This window comes from Sorex araneus, chromosome 6 (assembly GCF_027595985.1).
Source record: "Sorex araneus isolate mSorAra2 chromosome 6, mSorAra2.pri, whole genome shotgun sequence".
Classification (NCBI taxonomy): Eukaryota; Metazoa; Chordata; class Mammalia; order Eulipotyphla; family Soricidae; genus Sorex; species Sorex araneus.
Window position 1 is genome coordinate 98221833 of NC_073307.1, and position 22260 is coordinate 98244092.

General features: G+C 59.3%; 1 protein-coding gene across 1 annotated transcript in view; it reads right to left on the bottom strand.

The window, feature by feature from the left end:
• Window positions 1-22260, bottom strand: part of EFCAB6 (EF-hand calcium binding domain 6) — a 91089-nt gene that overhangs the window by 59589 nt on the left and 9240 nt on the right. The window contains exons 3-8 of the mRNA XM_055144017.1: window positions 21143-21285; window positions 20576-20787; window positions 18082-18170; window positions 15604-15670; window positions 5536-5672; window positions 2118-2230 (exon numbers count right to left, since the gene is read on the bottom strand). Of these exons, the coding sequence (XP_054999992.1) occupies window positions 2118-2230; window positions 5536-5672; window positions 15604-15670; window positions 18082-18170; window positions 20576-20787; window positions 21143-21285 (761 nt within the window). The remainder of the gene's footprint in view (window positions 1-2117; window positions 2231-5535; window positions 5673-15603; window positions 15671-18081; window positions 18171-20575; window positions 20788-21142; window positions 21286-22260) is intronic.

Below are 22260 nucleotides of genomic sequence, written 5' to 3' on the forward strand. Positions count from 1 at the left end.
ACGGGAGGCCCAACCCGCTGGCAATGTTTGGGGCCACGGGAGCCGGGAGCAGGACAGTCAAGCTCTGCCCGGGATGAAAGTGTGACCCTGGTCGTGGGGCCCCAGAATCACTGTCCGGGCCCGCGGGGGGACGACTTTATGCTGCTCCCATCCTCCCAGGAGACGCCGCTACAGTCTCCACAGACTCTGCCCCAATATTAGAGCCCACCGCGGGCGACAGAGGCATGCGCTGGACGCCACACGTGGAAAACGGAGTAAGAGTCCTTGAACTCCTGACTCGTGCCTGAGGGCAGGGCTCCCCGGGAGCCCCTCGAGCAGACGGAACCGAGAATCCGAGACCACAGTTGGGACCCCTGCCGCAGGCCAACAGAAGGACGCCCACGGGGAGGGGGAGCGGGAGGGTCTCAGCGCACGTGCCCTGCCCAGCCCTGGCTGACCCCCACAGAGATGGGGAAGGCCACAATGAAGGGGTCCCCTGGGAGGAACGGAGAGGCTCCGCAATGCAAAACACACCTCCTCCAGGTGGGCATCAGGGTTCCTGGGCACCGGGAGGAAAACCCCAGAGAGCCATGACCCGGGACCAGGAAAAAAAGGGTCCTCGGGAAAGACCAAGCCCTGAAGTGACCAAAACGCTGGGAGCAGCAGACGAACATTTCATGAAGTTTGATTTTTTTTTTTTTAATTCTAGAAAAACAGCATGAGGGGGAAACACGGCAGGAATGACGGAGCAGACGGGAGGCTCCCGGCAACCCGGGTGTGGCCGCATGTGGACCAAGGCAGGGCGACCCCGGCACGGCCAAGGATGGAGAGGTCGTCTGGGGATGCCTTTCCCTTGGCCCTGCGCTCCGGAGGCAAATTCTGACGGAGTCAAGATGTATCCTGCGACATAAATGACCCGCCACCAAGACCTCTTGAGATGATGAAAACGCCACACAAGGAAACCTCAGGGGGCCGCCCAGATCCACCTTGGACAAAAAGTAATTCAAGGTCCAGGGTCGCTGTACACACCTGCTTTGGGGGTCGGGGCGCAGGGGGTGCAGGTAGGAGACATTTCCCTGCGCCAGGGATCAACCCTGCGGCCTCACACACACGAGGCTCGAGGCTCTGGCGCTCAGTAGCATCCCCGACTCTCCAGACAGCTCAGTGGGGCTTGAATTCAGGATGGCCAGATAGCGAGACAACAGAAGCAGATGGGAAGTTGTGCAGCACGGCCAAGGAGGCGGTTGGGAAGGAAGCGCGGGAACAGACGAGAACTTGACACAGAGCAAACTCCAGGGGCGAGCGGCTGGCCTCACAGGGGCAAGGAAACACAAAGACAAAAAGAGTGAGACCAGGAGCGGGAACGGCCCGCGGCAAAGGGCAGGCGGCCCTACCGCAGGTGGTGCGGGAGGTGGAAGGTGACGAGTGCCCAGCGTCAGCCTGCAGGCGGGCGGCTGCAGAGACTCGGGCTAGACGCAGCCGCAGACGCCGGTCCCGGCCCTGCGTCCCAGGGACTCCCCCGTCAACACACCAAGAGGTCAGCGCCCCGGGAGCAGGTTAGTGTGGCTAAGAAGAAAAGGGTGGACAGTGACGAGGAGGCGGCGAGACCCGAGGGGAGAGCCCTGTGAGAAAGACCAAAGCTGGGCCGGAGCGATAGCACAGTGGGTAGGGTGTTTGCCTTGCACGCGGCCAACCCGGGTTCGATCCCCGGCATCCCATATGGTTCCCCAAGTACTGCCAGGAGTAATTCCTGAGTGCAAAGCCAGGAGTAACCCCTGAGCATCACTGGGTGTGACCCAAAAAGAAAAAAAAAAGAAAGAAAGACCAAAGCTCTGCTGACAAGGCGGGGTGACTCAGCCCCGTGCCCGAGAGATGCAGATGTCTCCGAGACCATCGCAGGCCGTGGGCTAGCCTCCAGAGTACTCCCACTGAGTCCGACTCGTGGAGATGTGGGGGCACCCCAGGAACCCCCCCATCCCTCCTCCCAGCACTCTAGATTCAGCAGGACCCAGGCGGAAGGACCTTGATAAAGTCTGCTTTGCCAAGAAAAAGAAAGCACACGGGAAAACCCCCGGATGGGCTGCGGGCCGCGGCTTCCGCAGGACAGATGAGCACGGCCGAGCAGCCCCGCGGCTCACCTGAGTCTTCAAAATTATATCTGAGGTTCAGGCCATTATTGATGCTCAGGTTCTTCAGAAACGCGCTGTAATCCACCGCGGGCTCCTTGTCCAGGTGGTAGTACCGGGCAAACCTGAAACAGACGCCGCGGCTGGGCTGAGGAGTCACCCTGCCCCGACAGGCGGGCAGCTGGGAGACTCTACAGGGAACGGGAGTCACAAGGCAAACCTGGCGCGGCTGCCGCGGGAGAGACGGCACGCGCCTTGCACATGGCGGCCAGGTTCGATCCACGGCTCCCCACCGGGTCCCCCAGCACTGCCAGGCGTGATCCCTGCGCGCGGGCCGGGCCGTCTGAGCCAGGACAGGGGGCTCCCGCCAGCCCAGGCAGTCACGGGAGCCTCAGTCTCCCCGGAGCGCTCTGACCATTTCTCTCCAGGGAACACAGCCGGAAACCACCACACAGTGACCTCCCCTGAACTAAGTCGAGATGTGCGCCTTCTCCCTCTCCTTCCTCCTCTCTCCCCCCACTCCCTCCTCCTCTCCCTCTCCTTGTGTCCTTCTGCCTCTCCCTCTGCAGGCAGGGAGAGAAGGCCCCGCCCAAGGCAACGGCACTAAATTCCTGGGAAGTAACCGGCCTGAGCTGCCAAGCTGGCAGAACACAGGAACTAAGGCCTGAGCAGACCCGCACCCGCGCCAGCAGCAGACCCAGGGAAGGCCCAGCGGGAACACAAGCCAGGAAGGGAATCTCAAGGACCATCACCACTCCTGGCCCGGCTTTCCCTTCCAGCCCCCTTCGGGGCGGACTTTTCCCAGGTAGAAGCCCCACGTGGGGCATGTTGGAAAAACCCTATTAAAACCCCCTTTGTCAAGGGGCACGCGAGCACCGGCACACGAGTGGCCCACATCGCCCCCCTTGAGAGGGGCCCTTCATGCTGTCTGGGGGGCGTGGGGGCTCTCTGTGCCCTCGGGGAAGCCCGGGTTCTCCCTGAGCACCTGAGTCTCCACTCTCGCCCACTTTGTCTCCCTCCTTCCCTTGAAACCTCCAGATAAACTCTGCTTCACTGCACTGCTGGTCTACTCCTGAAGCTCTTTTCTGGGAGGCGAAATAAGAGCCCAGAAACCCCGGGTCCCGGGTGGCAGAGACAGATCTGGAGAAAGGGACAGTCTCTCTCCTCCCGCCTCACATATGCCACCGTTGCCCCCCACACACATCACCTCTCTCTGTCTCTCCCCCTCTCTCCCTCCCACTCTCTCTCCATCTCCTCTGTCTCTCCCTCTCCCTGTCTCTCTCCCTTCCCCCTTCCTCTCTCTCCCTCTCTCCCTGCCTCTCTCTCCCTCTGTCTCTCTCCCTCTCTCCTTCTGTCTGTGTCTCTCTTTCCCTCTCCCTCTCTTCTTACAATAAATAGGAGTTAGATTTTTTTCCTTTTTTAAATGGATCTTCTGTTACTCAAATCGTCCACTTGACAAATGGCTTTCTAGATAATTTCTGCATTATTACATTTATAAAAAAAATGACAGTTTTTAAATGTTTGGTTATATGGTCTCCATATGTGTTGGTTTCCATAATTATCTCCTTTTGCACGACTTTCTAAAAATTTAGTGATTGTCACATGAAGCTGTTGTTATTTTTATTTTCCAAATCGAACACGGCGCGGTCACACTCAGGACACGGACACCTTCGGCCGCTGTGACGAGCCTTGATCTCGCCCGTGAAAATCACCTTCGCTATCGGGAGCCAAGCCAGCTAAGCGGGGCCCTGTGCTGGGGGAGGGGGCTCCGCGTGGTGACAGTTGTCACCAGCTTGTCTGTTTGCTGTGAGAATCCAGCCACTCCCCGCATTTCATCACCCCTGCGGCCCACCCGTGAGGACAGAAAGACCCCGTGGTGATAGTCCCCACAGACAAAATTCAAAACAAAAAAAAAACAAACCCATACTGAGCGAGCAAGAGGCGTCCAGGACAGAAACCCTGGGGTCGGAGAGACAGTTCCAGGGGGACAGTCCGGCCTCACATACAGCTCCTGGGCTCCATCCCTGGCACCCCACAGGGCCCCCGAGCACTGCCAGGAGTGAGCCCACAGAGCAGGGCCAGGAGTCAGCCCCAAGCACCACTGGGTGTCGCCCCCCAAAATCTGAAAAATAAAATCAAGTCCCTACCCCCGCCCCGTGGCCCAGGTGACCCGAAGCCCCCCCCACCCTCCCCCACAAAGGCAGGGAGGGAACGAGGCTGCGGGAGAGGAGGGCTACGGAACACGTGGTGCGCCCGGCTCCAACGGCAAAGCGGAAACAGGAGCAGTTTGTCAAGGCCGAGCGAGTCCTGCCGGCACGGCGACTGGAGGTGGGACATGGCCGCGGCCCTCGCCAAGGAAGGGACCCGCCATGCCGAGCTTCCGGAACCTCCGGCAGACGACGACAAGCTACCGTTTTTGGTTGTTGTTTTTTTTTTCCTTTGAGGCTCTTAAATTAAAAAAAACAAAAACAAAAACTGGAGTTCTTTATTATTCAATACTTATGAGCTGGGGAAACAGTAACATATTTTTTTTTATAGATTTACTGGGCTGGAGACTGCAGTGCCAAGCACACGGTTTATTGTCAAATAAAACACTTTTGTTTTTTGATTGCCTGTTTTAAAAGAGGGTGGCTTCTGTTCCATAATCGCGTGCAGAAAATTATTTAATTTGTTTTGTTTGGCTCCTATTCTGGACATTTTCCCAGGCAGAAAGATGTCAAAATTAAAACATCTATTATATCTTTGATATGCTGAGGTGGGCTAGGAAGTGGGGAAGGCAGCAATGTTCCAGACGGGGACATGTGTCGGGTCATCCAGGCTCACGCACCGGCCAGGCCCACGGCCGCGCTCTGGGCTCCCCTCCTGCTCTGGGCAGGGGCCACCCTCAAACAGTGGCCACGAGAGAGCAGGGGCTGACAGCCACTGCCGTGTCCCGGCCCAGGGGGAAGCCTGGGCGTGGTGGGTCTGGGGCGTGACGGGGAAGGGCCCTCTGGGTGAGACGTGAAGGAAACCCAGGCGTGCCGTCAGCAGCTCCCTCCCAAGCGAGCAGCCACGGTGCCCAAAGCTCTGGCTTCCCGGAAATGCTGAGGCAGTGGCCCGGCCGGGGCAGGCCTGCTCCCTGCTGCCCAGGGGCTGGTCTCTGATGCCATGAAGCGGCTCAAGAAAATTATATGTCTATGGTGATGCCAGGACAGTTCCCTAGTGAAGAAATCCCAGGAGTGGCCCAGCTCCTGTGCCCAGCCTTCCCATCCAGGACAAGAGCAGCCGGCCCGAGGGCGCCCGGGGGACTGACAGCTTCAGCCACCCCCAGGGGCCCCAGGCGGCTGGCACTGAGGGGACCGGGATCCTTGGGTCTCCCAGGGAGGATTCCCAGAGAGTGTCTAGGAGCCGGGGAAAGGAGTCTGTGGAGAGCCCCTCCCGGCCCACTCACTTCCTGTACTCGTCCTCCCCCATCTGCAGACAGAAGGTCTGCACGACCCGCCTCATCTCCTCCGGGCGCACCAGCCCCGTCCTGTTCACGTCGAGGAGCCTGAAGGCTTTGGAGATGGTTTTGATGTTTCTCAGAATCTGCGGAAACAAAACGTGAGTTAGGACAAAGTCACCGAGGGCCCGAGCGGACGGCGGGGACAGTGAGGACCACCGGGCTCACTCCCGCCGTGCTTCTTCTCATCCAGTGAGCCGCTCCCGACACTCGGGGCCGCGGGCCCTGCAGGAGAGATGTGGCGGCCATTCCCCTGCCCGTGGACTCCGTGAGAGGGAAGCCCGCTCTGCACCCCATGTGTACACATGTATACACTATGTGGGTGGGTGTGCATGTATGCACATGTGTATGTGTACCTACATGTGTGTATATGTCTGTGTGTTTGCGTATGTGTATGCGTGCACGTGTCTGTCCATCTCCCCGTCCCCCAAGCAGACAGGTCTGTCCCCAGCCCACAGTGTGGCCCAGAGCCCAGACTGCCCGCCCCAGGACCAGGGTCCATCCTGGCTGTCCCTTTCGAAAGCCCTCTGGGCTGATGCCCATCTGTAGACTACCACTGGCTGATCCACCCACATACATGTGGCCACCCCCACCCCCAACTCCCAAGATGCTCCGGGTCAGCACCCTGGTCCTCCCACACCCCCCACCCCCGCCTGCAGGACTGCGTGCCCCACTCCCACCCTCCCAGCTCTGTTCCCTGCGGGGACGCCCAGACACCCCCTGGTGGGCGCGGCCCCAGCTGCCGACTTAGCAGGGCGAGTGCCACCCACAGCCCCCCGTGTCTGTCCTGTGTACTCCACGCTGCGCTCGACACACAGCTGAACCCAGCGTCCCCAAACCAAGAAGCGCCAAAGCCACTGGCTGGAGGTCGCTGGCTCCCATGGCCTACCCGAGCCTCAGCCCCGCCTGCCGCCAAAGCCCGCACCCACCCCCCAAAGAGGCCCAGAACAAGGAGAAGCCTCGATGCGCTTTTTAAAACCCCGAACGACGCAGATGGCCCCCGCGCGCGGCGCCGGCCAGCAGCGGGGCTGGCAGGGAACCCACACCCACCGGAGGTATGTCTCCAAGTTTCTTATCATCCGTCAGACTGGAGTTTGGCAGGAGGCGAGGGGAGCTGCAGATGGCGCCGCTTATCAGAGGCAACACGGGCGGGCGGCGGGGTGCGCGGCTGGTCCCCCACGGCAAGGGGAGAGGGGGAGAGAGCGTGAAAGAACAGCGAGGGACCACGAGCTCAGCCCTGCCCCACCCCGAGCGCCTGCTCCCACAGAGGGGCCAAGAGGCTGAGAGGAAAGAAGCCGGGAGGCGGCGGCTGCATCTGCCACTGTGGGGACGGGCACAAACTGGCATCGATTCCCAACTGCCTGGAGCCAAGCGTCTCTGGGCCTCACGCTTACCTCACCCCAGCCCTGACACGGCTGTGCACGTGCAGGCTCTGTCACACACACACATGCGCACAGATAAGCAAACGTGTGCACACATGCATGTTCATACATGCACAAACTCACACACATGCATGCACTGCATGTTCAGACACACATATACATGTATTCATAGGCATGCACATGTTTGTATGCACAAATATGTCCATACATGTGTGCATACATGTCCATACACACATGCATGCATGTATTCATATGTGTACATGTTCATGCACACACATATGTTCATACATATCCATGGACACACATTTCCTACACAGTATGTACATACTTGTTTCATGCATACATGTTTACATGTATGCAATGTTCATATACACATGTGCACATGTTCATGGACACACATGTGCACACACAGAGCCCCCAGCTATTGTAGCACTAATGAGTTACACCCCAGCATGTGGAGGGGGGCCTGTGAGGCCCTGGATGAACTGAGCTCCACTTCCTCCCTCTGCTCCAGCCCAGGCCCTCCTGTCCCCGACGGTCCCAGCACCCTCACACTCAGGCCGGGTGCATCTCCCCGACGGGCAGCTCCAGCCTCCTGGGACTGGGACCGAAGCTTCCTGAGGCCCGCCTGGTCCCGTTGTCATCCGACCCACAGACCCCACGGAGGGAGGCGCTTTCACTGCTGTGACCCGGGAGTACCCCCGCAGTGTTTGCGGGGGTGGGGAACAGACATGCCACATGTCCAGCCCCACGGGCCCCCCTGGCCTTCCCCCTGCGTTCCCGGGGCCCTCCTGGCCCAGCCCTGTGACCCCTCCCTTGCCATCCCAACACTGGGGGGGGGCTCCCAGCACCTCAGGCCATGCTTTCATGCCCCACCCCCGCTCCAGGGGAAGGCAGGCCACGTCCCCTGCCCCACCAAGCTCGGTGCCGGGCTGGGGAGGTACGTGCCCAATCCCATCAGCTGCTCCCACCAGCCACGAGTGACTTAGACTGGCTCAAAGGGTCAGAAAGAAACCATGAGACATCTCATGACGCATACATGATGAGTCAGTGTCTCGGCTGTTTCCCTGTGCCGCAGGCCTGTCCTGGTGCCTGCCCTCCCGCGCCAAAGGCCCCCAGCTCCTGCACACACCCCTACGTAGGTGACGAGTGATGTGGGCACAGGAGCCGGGGAGCCCAGTGTACTCAGGGATACGACAAGAAAATGGGAGCACAGGAGCTGACCCGGCCCACAGAACCGCATCAGGGGCAGGCAAGGATCTGGCCAGGGCCACTCTCCGGCCATTGCCCACCATTCCCCTGCCCCCGTGCACTTCCCAGGACCCAGGTCCCCCACAGACCCCGGACCAGGGGGCAGTGCCACCCCCCAGGGAGCTGAACAGGCCCAGTCATGCCCTGCAGGGTTGGAAAGGCAGGACCTGCAGTCCAGCAGCAGGACAGAAGGGCCCAGGAATGAGTGGCCACAGCCCTGGGGTTCCCCACTTCATGCCAGGGCAGAGACTGAGGCGGCGACGGCGGGAAGGAGAAGACTGAGGAGCGGCACGGGACACTTCTGTCACGGGTCTGCGGCCTTCCAGGGGCGCCACAGAAGGAAAGCGGGGAGCAGAGCAAAGGAGAAATGCTGCCCACTGGCCAGGCCACACTCTGCCGTCCCTCCTCAGCTGCCCCAGGGAAGGTGGACCCGCACCGGCTATGAGACGAGAGCGAGGAGCCAGGCAGCGTGCCGCAGTGACCGCACTCCCAAACCTGCACTCCACCCGCAAGGGAGAGGTGAATAAGGGCGTGCCACGTACACAGGACAGGGCGAGCAGCAGACATCTTCCCCGGGACAAACACAGCCCACAGCAGCCACGCCACACACTTCATCATGGGACAGGCTGTGGCCAAGCCAGCTGGCAGAGAAGGGGACCTACAGTGAATGAAGAAACAAGGGGTGACAGGGGGACAGAGATGATGGAAAGAGGATTGGGTGGATGGATAAAGAACGGACAGTTGAATGGACGAATGTTGGGTGGATGGAAGGATGGACAGATGGATGGGCGGATAGATGGATGGACCAGTGCTGGATGGAGAGATGGAAGGAAAGACAGAGAATGGATGGACCAACGTTCCATGGATGGATGGGTGGATGGGCCAAAGTTGGATGGATGGAAGGATACGCAGATGGATGGACGGATGGATGGATAGATGGACCACTGTTTCATGGATGGATGGTGGATGGACGGATGGTAGATGGGTGGATGGATGGTAGATGATGGATGGGTCGATGAATGAGTGGATAGATGGGTGGGTGGAAGGATGGGTGGATGGATGATGATGGATGAATGGATGGATGGATGGACAGATGGGAAGACCACAGCTTTGGGCATCCAGGGAATCCTGGCAGAGAAAGTGAAGGCAGTACAGTGAGGCCACAGGTGGACTGTTCTGATGGTCTGGCTGCCGGCACCACCCGGACACTGGACAGGCGCGGGGCTGGGGCAGGGACCCGGAGTGTGTGCTGTCGTGGGCATGGACATACAGGCTATCCCATGAGTTCAGGGGAGACCCCGGGGGTCAGCTTTCCGGCTCGAGGTGTGTAACAAGTAAGGGAACATACACAGCCCAGGGATGGGAGGAGGAGCTGAAAGGAGGACGGGAGAGGCCAGGGGACGCAGGTGAGGGACAGAGACCCATCCCCTTCCCTTGGATAACCCCAGGCCCCACAGCAACGGGGTGGAGGGAGAGCAGAGGGGACACCCCGACTCCGTCCCTAGCTGGAGGTGCGGGAGCTGAAGGCCAGCACGAGGGTCCCGTTACAGGCGGGCCTGTGCTAGTCGACGGCTGTCACACCCAGGGGCAAGACCTGGACACGGAGGAGCTCCTGAGTGGGGCTCCCGGGACCCCCAAGGCCAACGTGCTGGCCCAGCAAAGGCAGCGGGGACGGTGTGAGGAGCAGGTCAGGGCGTGTGGGTGCCCTGTCACACACTTGAAGCTCCAGGAAAGTGAGCGCCAAACCCCAATACACAGGGCCACCCAGAAACTTCCAGAAGGCAAGAAAAGGCCTGACCTCTCCTCCCCTATGCCCCAAACCCGCATCAAAACTGCACACTAGTCCAGCCCCGGCTCTGGGGGGCCCTTCCTGAAGGAGAAGCTGCTTCTTGCCAGACCGGAGGGGGGCGGGGGACCCCCAGATTCTCAGAGCCCTTTAACAAGTCCACCCGATGGGCTCCGGTTGGCTCCCTCCCAGGCTACCTCTCCTCACCTCCCGCAGGCAGGAGGGGACCAAGGACGGGAGTGAGCCTGCGGGGTGGGGACAGGCCAGTGCCTCCGCTCTCTGTCTGGCGCCTCCTGCCACAGCAGCTCACAGCTCGGAGCACGAGAGCGTTTGCAAGGCGCGGCCTGCACAAGGCTCCACAATCAGCACATCAGCACTCATTTGCCTTATTATTCTACTTTTGGCTATTTCGTATAAAATCTTTAATTAAAGTTTTTTCTTTGAAATTGTCATTATCCACCCAGAAGAAAGAAAGGGGGGGAGGGTGCGGCGGGAGCGCCACGCAGCTGTGCGGCGATGAGGCGCTATTCAGGGCTAAATGAACTGGAACGAAGTAGCCTGGCTGTTATGTTCTTGGTTTTGGCTCCATCTAACTTGTCACTTTATATGGATTCCATCTGTTTACCCTCTGCGGAGGGCCGGCTCCCCACCGCGAACATTTCCTATTTACCAGCTGGGAGAGACGAGCCAACCAGATAGGAAAAAATTAGTCGACGCTCAGCACCTCGTAAACACAAACTTTCAATTTGGGGACATGCGGGAGGGCCTCGCCGCCATAGCTCACGGTTAACAAAGGCTCGGCCTCTGAGCCCGGGCGGGGGCGCCGGGGCCCCCCTCGCCTGCCCCCCAGTAAGCCAAGCCTGCCCCGACCACAGATGGAGCGCGTCAACACACAAAGAAATCCAAAGGAGCCCGAGCACCGGGAAGGGGAGCTGGTGTCGAGGACTCGGTTGGCACCAGGACACAGAACTGCCCAGGCGGCTCTGGGGCTCGTCTGTGGCCTCTGGCCGAGGGAGACGTGCCCCCCGCCCCCCACCCCCACCCTGGTCACTCCCCATCCTCAACCACTCACCGGGCGGGCGGCACAAAGCTTAACACTTCAAGAGACTCTTGGGATGCGCTGGGCTCTGGCCCCGCCTCTGGAAGGGACCCCAGAGGGCAGTGCTGGAAATGTGGCCCGGCTCTCCGGGGGCAGGGGCTTGGCAAAGCCTGGGGACGGCCAGGAGTGGCTGGTTCCGAGGACTGACGGATGGACGGCGCCACTGCCCACTGGAATTGCACCCCACCCCAAAGGCCCACTTCAGCGCGCCCCGATACCCACCCTGGGCTCCTCTCCATCCCCGGCACAAAGGGACACTGAGCCACGGTTCCGCAGAGCCCACCCACCCCCATCACCCCCGCCCCAGCATCGCTCTCCTCACCCCGCACTCTCTCCTCAGAGACATGGACTACAGGACCACAAGGCACAAAGGGACAACCGCGGACAAGGAAGAGCAGGTGCCACCAACAGGCAAACGTCCCTCTGGGATAAGGGAGCCCCAGAGCTGTCTCGCCACAGACACTGAGGAAGGAGCAGCCAAGGCCCAAGGCTGGTCTGACTCTGACAGTGACGCTGACACAGACGCCAACACAGAAGCTAACACAGACGCTGTCACTGACAGACGCTGACACAGAAGCTGACACAGACACAGAGGCTGACACTGACACAGACGCTGACACTGACGCTGACACAGAGACTGACACTGACACAGATGCTGACACTGACAGACATTGACACTGACAGACACTGACACTGACAGACGCTGACACAGAGGCTGACACTGACAGACATTGACACTGACAGACACTGACACAGAGGCTGACACTGACAGACACTGATACAGAGGCTGACACAGACGCTGACACTGATAGAGGTACTGACACACTCTGAAATGGACACTGTTGCAGGGGCAGCCCTGAGCCATGGCTGGTCTGACGCTGACACAGATGCTGACACCAACACTGACATTGACACAGACACTGATATTATTGACACTCACAGACACTGACACTGAGGCTGACACTGACACAGGCTGACACCAAAGCTGACACTGACACTGACACAGACGCTGACACTGACACAGACGTTGACAGTGACATAGGTGCTGACACAGACACAGACACAGAAGTTGACACTGACATTGGTGCTGACAGACTGATACGGACACTGTTGCAGGGGCAGCCCTGAGCCATGGCTGGTCTGACATGACACAGAGGCTGACACTGACTGATGTTGACTTTGACACACACAGACACTGATGCTGACACGAAGCCGGGCAGCCCTGAGCCAGCAGGAGTCGCAGTGAGAGGGGAGGGCCAGAGCTCAGGGGTCTCCCCGGAGGAGTCAGAGGGAACTCGCATGTTTGGGCCATGTGAGGGCAGCGTGTGAGTGGAGTTGGGAGGTACCACAGCGAGCAGAAAATGTGGCTCAGGGCAGATGGGGGGGACCCGGGGAGGGGGGGTCTGCATAGGTCTCAGGACTTGCTGGTGTGCGGGGCACAGGGGGACAGGAACAGGGGCAAGCAGACCTGGTTTCTGCCCTCGTGACTGTGAAATGGGGGGATGACACTTCCTCAGAGGAGGGGCAAGCTTCTTGGGGTGGGAGTGGTGGGCCTCCCCAGTCATGCCTGGTGGGGACAGGGGTGAGCAGGGACCTAGAAACAGGTGCCACCAGCTTGCCACCCCCACATCCTGCCCCCATAGTCACACGCTCGCCTCATGCAGGACGGCCGGCTAGAGACATGCCAGCTTCTGAGGGCCACCCTCAGACACGTGGTTCTCAGAGCCACCCCCAGCGCCAGGAAAACTGTGATCTGGAGGGACACGGGTGCACCGTCTCCGACCTGCTCCCCAGCCCCGAGCCCTGCCAGCAGTCACGGCCAGTCCAGGCTGCAGGAGCCTGACGGACAGGCTTTCTGGGCGAAAATGAGCGTGGCCAGGACAGACACTGGGCAGGGCAGGCCAGGGGCCCAGGCAGGGGCCAGCAGCACACTCTGCCTAGAAGTGGCGACATGAGCGACGGGCACAGACGCTGAGTGTGACATGATTAATCACTCCCCTCACTTCTGAGTGACAGGCTTTTCTGCGGGCGGAAAAGGGGCCTCGAGACAATCTGTCCCAACAGCTCAGCGATATGCTGATATTTCCTTCCGGGGAGAGAGGAGCCGCGTTCCCATCCGCGCTTCAGTTGGCAGTGGCTGCCGTGACCCTGGACGTGCAGGGGAGTATGGGCCAGAGCTGTGTGAGTGTCCAAGGCCCGGGGGGCTGCCAGGAGGAGGTGCTTCTGAGGTGGCTGGGCCGCCCGCGACTGTTTCTGTGCCCCTCCCTGAATGTCTTCCCTTCGGGAAAGCCGCCCTGAAGAAGAGGCTTTTGTCCTGCTCTGAGGCTCTTCCAGACCAGGGGGTGGCCTGCGCCCCTTGGCAGCCAGCGTTGCTTCTGCGACGGTCCTCGCTGCCCCTCGTCCCCACACAGACCCAAAGCCACCAGGGTGAGCCCATTAAAAGCCAGCTCCAACCCCCGTGGTCTACTGTCCTGCTGCTGGTCAGAGGCAGGGTAGCCCAGATGCCCAATTTCAGCGACAGGCTTACAATGGGCCCTGGGGTGAGAACGTGGCACCTCACGGCTCCAAACCATTTCTTTTCTCGTTTTATGTCTTTACCAGAACAAGGTTCACAGATTCTCGATCTCAGGTGCAGAGGGGAAGCGTCCCTGGGCTTCTCCGGGGCACTGGGCTCCCACTCTGGACAGGCGCCCACTGTGTCTTCCTACGTCCGCCTCTGCTCCTCATCCCCAGCGCCCTCCTGGAAGGCCATGACAAAGGGCCACAGCTCTGCCGACCTGGTGGCAGGCTGACACTTCTGGGTCAGCTGTGAAGCTGCAGCAGTTCCAGGCCCACGTCCAGCTGCCAGGACAGGCAGGCCCATAGCAGGCGGTGCCTCTGAGCCTGCGCAGCCGGGCTCCGGAAGAGAAGACAGGGCGCGGGCAGCCGCGAGCTCGGTGCTGTGGACAGGAGGCCCCAAGGCAGAGCCGAGCAGTGGGATCAGGAACCGGCCCCATGCCCCACACCGGCCCTGAGACCAGAGGAGGGCCTGGGTGCATGGGGCCAGCAGGGCGAAGGAGGAAGTGGCCTGCGGGTGCCACCATGGATTCTGGGGGTGTCTGGGGACAGAGTGGTGAAGGATAAGATTTCTCCCCCGCAGGGAAGCAGGGCACCTCCACTGAGAGAACCTGCCTGCAGGGGCTTCTCCCGTCACCACCTCACTGGCAGATCTGCTAGCCCGCGCACCCTACACACACACGGGCACCCCCAGAACAGAGAAGCCTGTGCAGGCCTGTCCCCCACCTCCTGCAGGCACCCCCCCAGAACAAAGCAGCTTTGCATGGCCTGCTAGGCTTCAGGCTGGCTGGGCCTGACCCCACACATCACACCCCTTGTGGGACGATATGCGTCACCAGGACACAGCAGACACCCTAAGAAGTACCACAGAGCTGGGACCCACAGGAAGCAGGGCTGCGTGTGCGCTGCATGTGTGTGTGCATGTCTGCATGTGCACCTGCATGCATGTGTGTGCGTACATGCGGGACTGCCCGTGTGTGCATATGTGTTTGTGTTTACATGTGTGCCTATGTGTCTGCATGTGTCTGCATGTGTGTGCATGCATACATGTGTGCCCATATACATGTATACATGTGTGCATGCATACACATGTGCCTGTGTATGTGTGTGCATGTGTGCGTACATGTATACGTGTGTGCCTTCAAGTGTACGTGTGTGCATGCATGTGTGTCTGTGTGTGTGTGTAAGAGGGCAGGCAAGGGGCACAGCGCTGGAGAAAGCCCAGGCCAGCAGCAGGGAGATTCCCCCCACCGCCCCTGACGAGGTAGCGGCCACTTCTTGCCAGGTGTGGGGAGGGCAGGGGCAGAACAGGCAGGCCCATGGACTCTGGGCACACCACCACCCCCAGGTGGGTGGCAGCCCCCCTCACAGACCAAGAAACTGGGGGTAAGGGTGTGCCCAAGTCCCAGCTGGTAAACGGCGAGTGCCTGGACACAGCGCCCTCCTCAGCACTCTCCCCCTGCCAGGCACAGAGCAGGGCGCCTGGGCTGGGCTTCCGCTGCAGGGATGCAGGGATGCAGGCGCCCGGTCGCTGCCCGCGCCATGAGCAGCAACAGGACAGAACACCAGACCCCACACACACACGCCTTGGAGCGGGGCCGTCCACCTGATTCCCGCGCTCCCAGAGAGCGGCACCCCGAGGGAGACCCTCTCCGCCTCCTTCCAAGGCGAGCGAGCCCCCGGTCTCAGACAGAGCCGTAGAGGGTAGTCCCCCACTGACGAGGGAGTACGGCAGAGCCATCAACATGACGCCTGTGCCAGGCTGCGGGTGTGTTCATCAGGAGAGTGGCACCGAGTCTGCACCCCTGTCCCAGGCCCATGACAGCTGCTGGCTCAGGAGCTTGGAGACAACGTGGCCGGGAAGTGGCCTCGCTCGGTGCTGCTGCCTCTGCTAACAGCCGCAGCCTGCCGGGGCGCGGGGAGGAGGGGGGGTCCTCTCTTACCTTCTCCCCTGCTTGGCTTTCCAGTTCTTTCAAAGTCCGACTGTAGTTCCTGTCGCCTCCTTCACCCCTTCAAAAGGAAAACAAAAGCCTGGTGTTAGCGAGCTCTGAGGAGGCTGGTGACCTCTGCCCTGGGCCCGTCAGGGTGTCTAAGTCAGGGCCTGCCCACCAGGTGGGGCTTGGCCAGTGGTGGGCAGTGGTCCTGGCCGTGGAATGAACTGGATCCACACTCAGCCCTGCTAGGGAAGGTGGAACGTGAGGGTGAGCGTGTGAGTGCCATTCAGCTGACCCGGCGTTTCTTCAAGGGGCACCAGTCCGGCCACAGAGCAGGGGGAGCCGGGTGGGGCGAGCCTCAGGCCCAGGGTCTCAGAGTGGGGGCGTGTCACACCCAGGGCTGCTCACGGCCCTGATCCCCGGTCTCCTGGCTGCGTCCCCGCAGGCGCGTCCTTCTCTGCGCCACTCGCTGTCACGCCCTCCGACGTGCCTGCACTCCCCTGACACGCTTCTCGGCTGTGTTGGACACCGGGCCTTCACCTGCCCTCAGCATGCGGGACTCGTGCTCTGTCGAGTGCTCAGGGGCCCGTGCATCGGAGGGGCCGGAGAGGTCCTGCTGGACACCGTCCTTGCGCTTCAGTCTCTTCGCATGCTTTCCAGGCTGTTCTGGTGGGAATCCTGTACGGGCCAGCCTGATGCAAACGGGCACCCCAGGGTCAGCGTTAGTCAGTGCCTCACATTTCTGACCAGCACAGACCTGCATGGAAACGAGCAGCTGGCCGCCTGCTGGGCCATCCTTCCGGGCAGGTTCCTCGCTGGCCAGCAGCATCCCGACTGACTCCGGGTGGCTGCTCCTTGGCACGGTTCCCCACCGTAGGAGACCCCCGAGATCTCGTCTCCCTTCATGCCAGAAAGCTGACACGGCACATAGGTTCATCTGGGTTCCTGGAATACCCGTGCCCTGGTCCCCAACGTCCACATCTGGTCTCTGAGAATCTTTCTGCCAGCTCGGTAGTGTACTAAGATACCGGTGGGCCGTCTGTCCTTCGGCAGCACCTTCCTCTCTCTCTGGGAACGGGCCCGTTGTTCGTGCCACAGCCGCCCACATTGCCAGAGCGAGAAGGCGCTTTTCAAGGGAGGATTCAGCTTGGCAGGACCGGCAGAAATCTTTCAAAGTCGGACTCAAAATGCAGCCTTCAGGGCCGGAGTACAGAGGGAGAACGCTGCACGCGGCTGACCTGAGTTCAGTCCCCAGCACCACACACAGCTCCCTGAACCCTGCCAGGAGTAACTCCTGAGTGAGGAGTCAGGAGTAACCTGAGCATGGCCAGGTATGCATTGGTTCTCAAAACAGAACCGAAAAGCGTAGCCGTCTCTGATCACTCTGCGTTCTCCGTTAATTGCTAGACCGAGGCTTCCCTTTTTCTTAAACAATCATTAAAAAAAAAAAAGAACTTGCTTTGTTTCTCCAGGGCTTTAGCTTGGTCAATAAGTAACATTCAACTTAGGGTGCCGCTCGCCCAGAACCCCGAGGTGCCTCTGGCCCCTGGAAATGATCTCAGCCCCTTCCTTTCTCGTGGGGCTGGGTGAGAACAGGGCGGGCAGACGCTCAGACACAGACCAAGAGCTTCGCTGGGCATTTGTGTTTCGAATTTAAGCAAGGCACATGCAATTAACATCAAGCTGGACCGTCTCGCCACTGCTAAGGGCCAGTGTCCCGCAGTGCCCAGGGGGCAACCAGGCTTCTCCCACCCCCCACCCGGCCCCCGAAGGTGGCCCCTCCAGCCCCTGGGATGGATCCAATCAGGAACGCTGCGCTGCCAAAACCCACCCGTATTTCAGAAGCAATTTCATTTTTATCAGAGCTTTGGGTGACTGCTGAGAAAATGGTGTTTATGCTTCCAGAGCCGGATAATCAAGTGAGTAATTTTTTACTAAAACAATATTTCCTGAATCATACACTAGAGTCAAAGACTTTCCAGCTAATCGGCAGATTAAAGTTCACGCTTTAACAGGCTGGTTCTGCAGACGAAGCAGCAGACGGGCCCACGCCCGTGCCGAGGCAAGGAGACGCGGGGACGCGCCCAGATCCCTTCCTTGGGTTTCTCCGTCCCTGCCGCCCAGCGCGCCCGCGCCTGAAAGGCTTTTAAACTGCGCAAAAATGAAGACAGTTCACATTTGACGCCTTAATATTTTTACTTCAAAATGAAAATTCATTCTTTCCTGCCTGAAATGTGCTGCGTGTAGAGCAGATTTGTCTGGTTTTAATTCGCCACATTTCCATTTGAACACAGCCTCATGTCTGCTTCTGAAATGTAGCCCACAGAGCTGTCTGAACATCCTCGAAACCCATTTTCTGGTGAGGGGGGGTTCCAATGAGGGCACCTGGCCTGGGAATAGGACCCCCCCATGAACATCGACCAGGAAAATCTGCTGGAGAGGACAAACCCAGGGGGCTGACGCCTCCTCTCAGCACCGCACACTCACCTCTTGAGGCCATTCACCTGGAGGTCGAGTCCGCCAAACCTGGACAGGAAGTCAGGGTACCGAACAGCCCTGGAGCTAGTGAGAGGCATCTGTGCTCAAAGGAGACGGCAGGCCATTAGGAACAGCCGTGCTCGAAATCCGAGCACCAGGCCTTCCCGGGGGCATCTGCAGGGGGCACAGCGCTAGACTGGGGAGTCGGAATGGACCCCCGTCCTTGGCAGACCAAACGCCAGTCACAGGAATGCAGGCCTATCTGTGCCCAGTTAAAAGCCAACAAGGCAGAGGCCAGAGAGGTAGTAGTGTGGGCAGGGCGCTGGCTCTGCCTGTGGCTGACCCAGGTTCACCCCCTGGTACCCCAAGGGGTCCCCGGTGCCCTTCCAGGAGTGATCCCTGAGCACAGAGTCAGGAGTAAGCCCTGAGCACTGCTGGGTGTGGGCCCCAAAACAAAAGAGGCAACGAGGCGACAACCAAGAGCCCTGCACTCAGGATTCATGCAGAGCTGAAGGTGCAGAAGGGTCTGGTCGTGCAGAGACAGGCCGTCACAGAAAGAGGAACAGCCAAGGTCCACGTCCCCTGGAGCCGAGGGTCAAGGAACACCCCGAGCATTCGGATGTTTGCAAGGAAGAAGAAAGTCACTCTCAAGCCTAAAAGCCTGCAACGGGCCCCACTGGGCCACTTGGCTCCCGATCAACTGTCCTTACACGAAAGCTGCATTGACAGAAGCACTCGCCAGAGGGAAGGAACCACTGCCTCCCTGCAGGCTCAGAAAGAGGGTCACAGGCACTGTCAACAGTGTCCACGCATGCACGCACACTCACACCCACACTCACATGCACTCACAACACACACACATACTCATACATACCCACACACTCACATACACATACACCCATACACACTCACACACATATACAATACACATTCATACTCACACTACACACATACTCACACTCACATATACACACATACTCACAAACACCCACAAATACACTTACACATACACTTATATATATACTCATATACTCACACCCACATATACCCACATCCTTACACACATGCACACACATTTATACACATATACTCATATGCACATATTCACACATTCACTCACAAATACACATACTCATACACTCAATACACTTATACTCAAGCATACTCATATGCTCACACACACTCACATACACATATTCGAACATACTCACACAATCACACACTCTCATACATACATATACATATGCACTCATACTCACACATAAACTCACAAATATGCACACATTCGAGCACACTCACACACACACAATCACACACTCACATACACAACTCATACGGACATAATGATCATGAAAGAAACTGAGGAGCTCAGTGTTGACCACAGGCAAATCTGGGTGAAGGGGACATGGCCATTGCATGTACTGTATGGGGGCCGCGATTTCTAGGCTGTGGGGCACCCACTAGAGATGCTCAGGGCTCACTCCTGGATCTGCATTCAGGGATCACTTCCCGTGGGCTCAAGGGATCATATGGGATGCTGGGGATCGAACCAAGTCAGTCACATGCAAGGCAAGTGCCCTCCCCGCTGTCCCATCACTCCAGTCAAAAATCTTACCCTTTTGTCTAGGCGGGGGGCGTGGGAGAGTCATACCTGGCGATGCTCAGGGATTACTCCTGACTTTGCACTCAGGAATTACTCCTGGCAGTGCTCAGGAGACCATATGGGATGCTGGGAATCGAACCCGGGTCAACTGCATGCAAGGCAAACGCCCTCCCCGCTGTGCTATCGCTCCAGCCCCTTACACTTTTTCCCTTTTCATTTCTGGCCACTCCCGTCAGTGCTCAGCAGGCCATCTGGTGCTGGAGAGCAAGCCCAGGCCTCCCACATGCAGAGCATATGCTCACCAAGCCGTCGCCTCAACCTGCCTTAATCTTATCGAGCTTCTGAAGATCTGAAATGACTTCGAACTGGAAAGTTAACCACTTTTCCTGGTGCCCCATAGGGAGGGTCTCAAGCCTAGAGGAGGGTCTGCCCCGTGTCCTGGGAGGGGGCCATGCAATGCCAGGGGGCCAGCTGAGAACCTCGGCCCCACCAGGCATGGACCCAACTGCCTGATCACCTCCCCAGTTCCCAGATTTAAAACTGTAATGAAAATGATCATTTTGCCACAAAAGCACGACAGAACTAAAACTCAAACAAATGCTAAGTTTGAGCTGGTTAGTGTCTAAGCAGCATAAATATATTCTATTACGCGTCATGCAAATACTCCAAGTACATTCCACACACAGCCACAGGGCCTCTCACTCTACCTACTCCTATCTGATATTTCTGGAGCACCATTTTTGGCCCCCAAACTTCTCCTCGTTGCTCGAAAATGTACAGGGGGCCGGGGAGACGGCTGGGGGGCAGGGGCCAGGCCCTGGGTCTGATCCTCAGCCGTTCCAAGCCCCCACCCGGTATCATCAGGGCACCCAGGCCCCACGCATCGCGCCAGCCACCCACCTGGTCCAGCACGTCCTGGAACTGCTCCCGGGTCAGTGGCAGCAGGAACGTGCTGATGACCCTCCGCAGCTCGTTCCTGGTCACGGTCCCACTGAGCGCCGGGTCCAGCAGCTGGAAGGCCTGGGTCAGCTCCTCCCGCCGGTGGGTGATCTTCTGCAGCAGGATCTGTCTGACCTCCAGGAAGGTCAGTGTTGGGTCTGCGACTGTCAGGGCTGTGAGGGCACACAAGAGCGCTGCGAGTCCCGGGTGGGGGGTGGGGGGTGGGAGCCGGCTGGCTCCAACCTCCAGGAGGGACCCTCTGCCTCAGCGTCCCTCACAGAACCAGGAAACAGCTGGTGCCAAAGGACAGCAGAAGAGACACAGGAAGGCAGGTCTGGCTGAGACAGGCGTCCTCCCCTAACGGTCCCCCCTGCCACTCAGAACACGACCCTATGGGGCGAGCAGCGGGAGCAACCCGCGTCTCAGCGCCCCATCGCCCACCACTGCCCCGAGAAAAGTGGGGGCAACTGCAGAATCTGAGCTAACTCCCGAGGGCTGCTGGCGCAAAGTGCAGCCCTGGAGACTCACCGGAAGGAGTTCCGAGCGAGCTCTGCAGACCATCCTGGTTCGTGCAGCCCGGAGAGGACTGGGAGCGCAGGGGCGCATGTTTCCGCGCAGGAGGGCACGAGGAGGACCAGTTGGGCATGGTGGCTATTCTCTGCATTAAGTCACTGCACACAGAAGGGCACAGATGCTGTCACCTTCAGAGTGTACAGCCAGGGCGGGCACAGCAGAGCCTGTCAAACCCTCCAGCCACTGGACCCTGCCCGGCCACATGCACACACATGCACACACACCCACATGCGCATGCATGCCCCCTACACACACTCACATACACCCACATGTATGCACACACACATGCATGCCCACACACATGCACATGCACACACTATGCACACCTACCCCCCCACACACACACCCATATGCACGCACACACATGTGCACACATCTACCAGAACACACGTACACATGCATGCACGCACATGCTTCAAAGACGGATCTCAAACAAAGCGTGACACCCAGACCTGTCACTCCAGGCTCCTCATCCGGTTCTTGGAAAGAAAATTTCCGGACACCCCTGGCCGTAACTCATTTTTCAGTGGGGGCAGGGGTCAGAGATGTGGCAGCCAGTCTGGGGTGCCAAACACGCAGCCAAACACGCAGCATCCCTGGGCCAGTAAGGGACTCAAAACCCCTCTCCAAAGAGCCAGTGGTCATAAGTGACTTCCTCAGAACCCCAGAAATCGTCTAAAGGGGTCCAAGAGTGCTTCCATCATGAAAGGGGATAGATCTGGGTCCATACACCAACTTCGCCATTGACACCCTCCCCCTCAACCCGTCCCATCCATACCCCTGCCCCATAGAGCCCCGCCCCAGGCCCCAGCAAAGGTGCTGACCCTTCACACCCACAGTCAGGCATCTGTCCTCCTGTGACCTCCTCGCCCCCCGAGGCCCTCCAGCCACAGGCCGTCTTCGTTCCAACCAAACTGCGATTCTCAGAGCTGCAGCTAGCATGCCCCCCGCTCCGAAGCTGACGGAGGCGAGGGGGACGGGGCAGAGGCTGAGCGGGCAGCGGCCCAGGGACAGGGAGCTGCACGTGTCAAAAGCCTGAGTCAGGAGCGAAAGGGCTTTCAGGGACTCGGGGG